Source organism: Tigriopus californicus, chromosome 3, assembly GCF_007210705.1.
Source record: "Tigriopus californicus strain San Diego chromosome 3, Tcal_SD_v2.1, whole genome shotgun sequence".
Classification (NCBI taxonomy): Eukaryota; Metazoa; Arthropoda; class Copepoda; order Harpacticoida; family Harpacticidae; genus Tigriopus; species Tigriopus californicus.
The window spans coordinates 12,261,711-12,268,914 of NC_081442.1; the positions used below are offsets into that span (position 1 = coordinate 12,261,711).

At 44.5% G+C, this 7,204-nt stretch overlaps 1 protein-coding gene across 1 annotated transcript in view; it reads right to left on the bottom strand.

The window, feature by feature from the left end:
- Nucleotides 1–5,252, bottom strand: part of LOC131878349 (homeobox protein Hox-B3-like) — a 9,460-nt gene extending 4,208 nt beyond the window's left edge. The window contains exons 1-4 of the mRNA XM_059224299.1: nucleotides 4,068–5,252; nucleotides 3,593–3,865; nucleotides 3,335–3,469; nucleotides 2,196–2,341 (exon numbers count right to left, since the gene is read on the bottom strand). Coding sequence (XP_059080282.1) covers nucleotides 2,196–2,341; nucleotides 3,335–3,469; nucleotides 3,593–3,865; nucleotides 4,068–4,704 — 1,191 coding nt within the window. The 5' untranslated portion in view covers nucleotides 4,705–5,252. The remainder of the gene's footprint in view (nucleotides 1–2,195; nucleotides 2,342–3,334; nucleotides 3,470–3,592; nucleotides 3,866–4,067) is intronic.
- Between the last annotated feature and the right edge of the window lie 1,952 nt (nucleotides 5,253–7,204).

Below are 7,204 nucleotides of genomic sequence, written 5' to 3' on the forward strand. Positions count from 1 at the left end.
TGGCGCAACTTCTGCTTTGCTCGCCATGCTAGTAGGAGTAGGAGTGAGGGTGGTTTTCTCGCCAGCTCTTTCGCTCTCGAAGAATGCAGAAACTTTCTCGACTGGGTGGGATATTCACCCCTCCATTTTCTATCAAATTAGTTATTTCGCTCCCAATCATCATGGCCAATTTCCACATCAATGGAGATTCTGAACGGAGATTTGATGGCCAATGAATGGCGTCAAGATGATGATGATGATGCTAAGGATTATGATCCATTAGGTATTGAAAGTAAATAGATTTACTGTGAGGAGCTGGGGGACGAGGCACTGATTTGTGTCCGTAGTCACCTCCACTTGTGAATCGATATTTGCGTTTACATTGGAAGATTGCTAACTCGCACTGGTGTCGAAGAAGATCCATTTCAATTCATGATGCTTGGAAACATCTTTTTAGAATTGGCAACGCCAATTCCGTTCCTCATAATCTGTGTAAATCGGGTCTATCTTCGCGTCTGTGCTTTGCTGTTCTTGAGCATTCTCCTTAAAAAGCAGAGAGTTGACTAGAAGCACACTTCGTTTAACGTAATATACGGCCAAAGTGGTAATAAATTCAGATGATCTGAAAATATTTGCTGGGTAAAATACGATGGACTTTTTGCTTTGTCCCCAAATAACCTATGATGTTTAGAATTAGCCGTCTTTATTCAACGCCTTAACTCATCTTCTCTGGCATGAAACTTTTATGTTGTGTTTATACTTACTTGCAACTTTATTTTTTGATCAGAGTAGAGCGTAGAGCTCAAAATCAAATGAGAGTGTCTAGAATCTAGAGGAACATAACCTACCCCACCAAAAAATATTGCTGTTGTTTTTATTTCAGCGAGGCGTAGGAATTAAAGACCCTGCGGGTGATAAAGGATTCATAAGATTTGCAAGCCAAACCAGAGCAAGCTCTGCAACAATTTATAGTTCAAGATCGCAATTTATTGTTTTCCAAGTAAACACTACTTTGCCAGAGGTGATGGTAAAAGCAGACCATGGGTTTGGGGCCATCTACTGGGTGGTAGCAGTCTTGTGTCTGGTTTTTCTTGTGCAAGACATATTTTGTTCATTTAACGCGTATAATGTAATTGTGTCAAAGACAAACAATTTTAAAGGACACGATTTGTGTCTGAAATAAGTTTACAACCGACCTTTGAGGAGTCTTCACCGTCGAAAAAATGCCTTTGGCCTCTCTAGCGTTTTCTTTGGAGAAATGAGAGTTTGTGCCAGCGTCATCGCCAATCTTTTACCCTAACGACTGTCAACATCTGTGGCGTTCCTAAAGTGAGGCCATCAGCCACAGACGTTCACCATGAATGGATGGAGAGCTAGCTGGCTTCTTTAGGGGCCAACTGAGAGATAGTCGATGGAGATTACTGCCAACCAAGAAGAGCTACATAAAAGATATCGAGAGTTCGAGACCCTGAGAGTCACTACATTCAAGTGATCTCATTCACCACCCAAATATTGGGGCCCGGCTCAATGCAGGGTCAGTTAGGAACGGTGCCCACAACCCGAAATTCTGAGAAGCCCTCAAGCAGTAGGAGTGAAAATAGAAAAGTAAAGCTTTTCTTTCCTTCGAAATAGAACCAAGTGATTGGACCAACTTTTCTCCCTCGCGATCTGATGTTCGCTTTTGAAGCTAAGCTGAGAGCGAGTCAAGAGATTAATTAAGATCCTTTTTCTTGCCAGCAACCTGCAGATCTACCATTTTCTCCCAAGTTTTTTTTGCACATTAATCGTTCCTCATCTATGGGTCGGACTAGTCCAAAACTCGTCAAGTGAGATGGAGTTCTCAAAAGCGACACAGGATGTGAGTGAATACTGACAAGATGAAGAAAGTCTTTGCACAAAGTCAAAGTGGTTGTACCCCCCTAGGCCGATATGGTACTTCGCAGAAGTAAGGAGCGGTATCATTTTTCTCCCTGTGCTTTCAGCCTTTGAGCGCTATCTCTTAATTAAAACTCGACATCTGGAAATGATCCCTGAAACGGGCCTTGGCCACAAACTATCTGAATATCTGGATGGATCGAGTTGGCACCAAAGGAAGACCGAAGGAGGGGCGGTGAAAAAAGTTTCGACCCGTTTTGCCACAACTTTACCAAATGAGATCGAGTCAAAGGCTAATTATTTGGGCAAAGATGATTGCAAAGCTAACTGCGTGTCCTTACCTGCGAGTCTTTGAGTCCTAATTTTTCAGCGAGTTTCTTTCGATCCGGCTTTGAGATGTATTTTTGTAGTTGAAACCTCTTCTCCAGACCTTTCCTTTGATAGTCGGAGAACACGGCTCTGCGAAGCATGCCACGCCTTGGTTTGCCTGGGGAAGATATCGGGATAATTTCAGTGCAGAGGTTTCATGTGGAGCCAATCGGAATGAAAATTCGTTATTTGAAAAACTGCATTTCAATTTACTAAATTTGCCAAAAGCCACTTGCAGCAGGTTTTCCTTTAGGGACCATGAAAGAAAAAAAATAGTTTCTCCATTCTAAATTATAGCTTTTTTCTTGAAATAAAAGCTATTTCAAAGCAATGTTGCCCGAAGAAGAACTTTTAAAAAAAAGTTCATCGCCTCACTTAATTTAACTTTGCTTGTTATACATACACAGATGAGCATTCCATTTCATGTATATTGTTTTTTTTCTTTTGCTTGAGTGATGTTGAATAGAGCAATATCATTATGCAATGATGCAACACTGCATAACATAAACACAGCAGCATACTTGATTTCTACTAAATATATATATGTAAAGCTTCAATTCCCTGTTAATATTTTGTGTTTAGAAGCTGAACAGAGCCCAATTTAACTACCAATTGAACTTTGGCGTAGCTCCTTCGTAAACTATTTTAAAACCATGTTTCAAGGTGCTAAGTATAAGGTACAAGCCGTCGACCCCAAATCGTGCTTCATCAACATTCTAAATTTCAAGATAAGTCTCATTCAAGGTAGAGCCCTAATGACGAGCAACACTCGTCAATCTAAAGAGCAATTTATAATTTAAAGGACAAGTTCGAATGCCATACAGGTCTTCCAAGGAGAAATCAATGCAAAGTTAACTATCATAATTTCCATCAAAAGTTTCAAATCAAGTGTTATACATTAAAATGTATGGCAAGAGGTTGTCGGTAACAACAAGGCGCAGTTCTCTTATTTTGCGTATTAAAATGCTTTTTATCAGAACCAATTTTTTAAGCTAAAATGATTTTTCAATAGATAAACTTAATTCTATTCCCACGACATAACTTTACGGCTATTCGTGCCATTTCAACGCGATAGTTAGTTGGTCTTTTAATTGTTCATTTGAAAACCTACCTCGAGCTCCAGCCGCCCATGGGAATGATCCTGGGAGTGGAAACACCGTAGTTCCAGAACCAGGAAGGGTCAGAGGTGAGCTCTGACCTAGTGAACCCAATGGCCCATGTTGTCCCAACCCCCCTGATCCAACACCTAAGATATAAGAGATGAAACCTTTGGTACAATGCTTTGAACTTCTTGATGTTGTTGCTCCTGTCAGCTCATCCATTTCCATTTTTTTCTCTGGGCACGGTAAAAGTGTCAATCGGTGATTACCTGAGAGATATTGATGCCTGTACAAGAGCGATTGTAAGTGACTGCTGAAAAGCTGTTGTGGTCCTGAGGGTGTGGCATGAGACACTGGAAGTGGTCGACTTGGCACCGGTTTGGCCGGCACAATCAGGGGTGAGGCCATCGAGTCACTCGGAGACCTTGGGATCAAGGATGGGGAACACGAGGAGGACACCATCATTGACATCGATGATGGAGGAGGGGGAGGAGGAGGACTAGAATGGGGTTGCTCTTGAAAGTTGCTTGGCAGACTAGAAACTGCAGGGGCAAAAAGAGGAGAATAGTGATATTCCTTCATAGTGGATCGATCTTTGTTCTCAAGATTCGTGGCTTGGCAATCAGTTTCGGGAACATCGACAGAAATGTTGTCAAATGAGTTTACCTTTCGTTACAGAGGAAAAGCATTCGACTTTGCATGCCTAATGAGATGGTCACTTTAAGAAAGAGGATATATTCTTACCGGAGATGTTAGGAAACACACTGCTTGCTTGACTACTAGCGAGCGAGGTTTTAATTGAGGCGTAACTGTTATCCGGGTCTCCATGGTGATGACGGCTCAAGAAGGGGAGGAAGTCGTGTCCAGAAGAGATGGACGATCCCTGGCCATTAGGTTCATGCTTGGCAGCCTTGGCCAGGATCGCATTCACACTGAACTTGAGAAAAGGCACAGCCGTGGCCTTGCTCATCACAACGCCACTGGATCTGAAGAGGTCATCACAGGTCTCAGATTTGATCTGATCACCCGTGGGAGTTGAAGGTCGATTCTCGGCCTCGACTTCCTCCTTGAGATCCCGAGGCTCTCGTTTGGGTTCGTAGTGGCCCGGGGATCGGATCCGGGACTCCCGTAACTTGTTGGGTGACGTGGATCGTCGATTGGGTTGGAAGTGGGGCGCCAACATTTGTTTCAAATGGGCCAAAGGCTCCTCTTTGATTGTTTTGGAACTGGGATTCGTTTCAGATGTTACAAAGCCATTAGTCCCAGACATCATGGAGCCATTTGGAAGACTAGACGACGTGAGGATCAGTGCACTCGACGGACTCAAGAATGGATTGCCAACGTGTCGGGTACCGTAGATTGACTGGTAGATCGGGAACATCCTACTCCGGAATCACATCAAGGATAGGGAACCAAGTTAGACCATGACGCCCTGGAAGTATCACAGTTGCCACCAAACTAAATCCATATTGTGTCATCTCCCGAGAACGGAGAACGGAGTTCCATCCCTCGGAGCCCTCGCCCAAAAACCAACATGGGCGAACCAACGATCGACCACCCATCTTGAGGACTGACGAAGCCCCGTGGAGTCCTCGCCCGGAAAGGAGAGCGGGGATTGGTCGGGAGATGCTCATAAAATTGGCGGGAGCTCTCGGATTGGTCGATCGGCGGTGAAAGGGATGGACTGAGAAGGAATATGGTCATAAAAGCGCAATGAAAACGACAATGGGCCACAATAACGAGGATGATGATGAGATTACTCCTCTCTTCTCTTTTGCTCCTCTCTAGGCGAGACTGCCTGCCACGGGATAACGGTTGGAAGATGGAACCAGTCAAGGACAGAGCCACTTATTCAATATATTTTCACACCCGCATAAGCAAACTGGCTTTACATAAAATGTACGAGGAACCAACCCAGGAAAGCTTAACATTGGACGGTGATCTGGTCACTTTCGCCTTGGTGAATCTGTTACTTGGCCTTCTCCTTCAAAACCTATATTCGCTAGGTCGTGACCACAAGTAATGGGGTGAGGGGTATTTGAATCAAAGATCTAGCGGGGCGTCGGAATCATTACGTTGTCAGCACAGAGTTGAGTATTCTTCCTCCGCTGTTTGGAGAGCATCGTTTCGGGAGCCAAAGCTGTGCCAAGTGTGGCGGATTTTTTGGTGTAGGAGATCAACAACGAGGCAACATATGGAGAACCCCGAGCATGGATACGCAGAGATCAGTCGGCAACTGGAAAAGAGCCTCATTATGGAGGATCATCACTCTGAATAATAATACCAGAGGCATGGTCATGAAAATTTTAGGAGATATCATCGTTCTACAAGAAACCCTGAGGCGAAGGATGAAAACAGGAGAAAGACGAGAAAAAGAAGAAGTTCTCGTGTCCAAAAACCCTCACATCCCGTCCGAACACGAAGTGGAAACTGGAATCAAGTTTTCCTCTATGCGTTTCTGTGTGGTCACTCAAAAATATGGAAAGTTTCCGTCTTGACGGAGAGTGATAAAAACTTTTCACATCTCATCAAAAATGATGTCTCTCCTTGTATGAATGCGGAACAAGCTTGTTGTCGGCCCTCCCCAAAGAGCCATTGTCCCATGTACTCGCTCAAGAGTTTGACAGATCAATAAGGAACGCGAAACTGTGCAGGGAAAGAAGTGGGTTCTTTAGCCAGACCCCAATCACAGCTATTTCCAACTTCCCAGAGCGCCATTAACTTTTGGAGGCCAGCAAACCGAGGGAATGGATTTTTTGTGAGCCCAGAGTGTAGGCAATAGGTTCCAAAATATGGCACTTGAATGCGAGAAAGTTTAGCTCGTTTAAGGGGAAATATATCTCCTTTTAAGCACTGTTGTTGTTGGGCGCATGGGCATGGGTGTGTGGGTCTGGATAAGAGGATAGAGTAGGGCCTCATTCCTCCTCTCCAGACAATGCTGGTGGCTGCCCATTTTCCAGCTACTGCTGCTTTATGACGGCTGTCCAGACCAGTAATGGCCTCTTTCTCTCGGTCCTCGTTGGTTCCTCGTCGACAATACTAATATTGGAGTTATTATGAGGCTCCTAAATGAATCTATTGCGCCATAAATTGAATGAGAGTGGGGCACAAGTGGCACGTCGCCCATTGGCCGAGTGCCTCTTGAGCAGCCAATGAAATTTGAATCTCGTTTTCGCGCCAAAAATATCCCGCCAAACTGGACCAATAAGGGATGTGTCAGCTGTGGCCTCGGATTATTGGGGTTGTTAGGGAGATGGATGGCCCAAGGGAGTCGAGCTTTATGGTTCCAAGACGGCTTGAAGAGGGGAAATAGAGCGCACCAAATGGTGATAACAATCACACCAAATCGACTCTCCACTCCATTCTCTTGGCCAACATCAATGGACTTTCTCGACTCTTTCTCTCTCTCAGTCTCTCTCTCACTCTCATTGGAAGCCCGCGGAAGGTCCAAATTATTAAAACACCGAGGCGCGCTTTTTTACGTTCCCTTTTCAAGGAATAATATCGTGATCATATGCACATAACTGTCTCCATAAGAGGAAAAAAGGGCGCCAAGGGCTTTTTTGGGCCAACGAATGGAGGCGGAGATGCTTCTCCATTATGGCTATTACAGCCCAAGAATCTGGGACTGACAGATCATGAATTCATTGTCGCCACAAGAGTGGGATCGAGCTCATCATTGGACTTCCATGGCACACACAAACCCATTCTCATATAAGAAGCGACGTGGAACATGGATCACACGACGCCTGCCGCTGGCTATTAGATTGTATCTGTTTCGAATAATCCTTTTCTTCTGGATGAGTGAAGCCCGCCAAAGGTTTGCGGATCAATTATGAACAGAACTTGTGAAGAAGGGCGAACCACTCCGCAAAATCGAG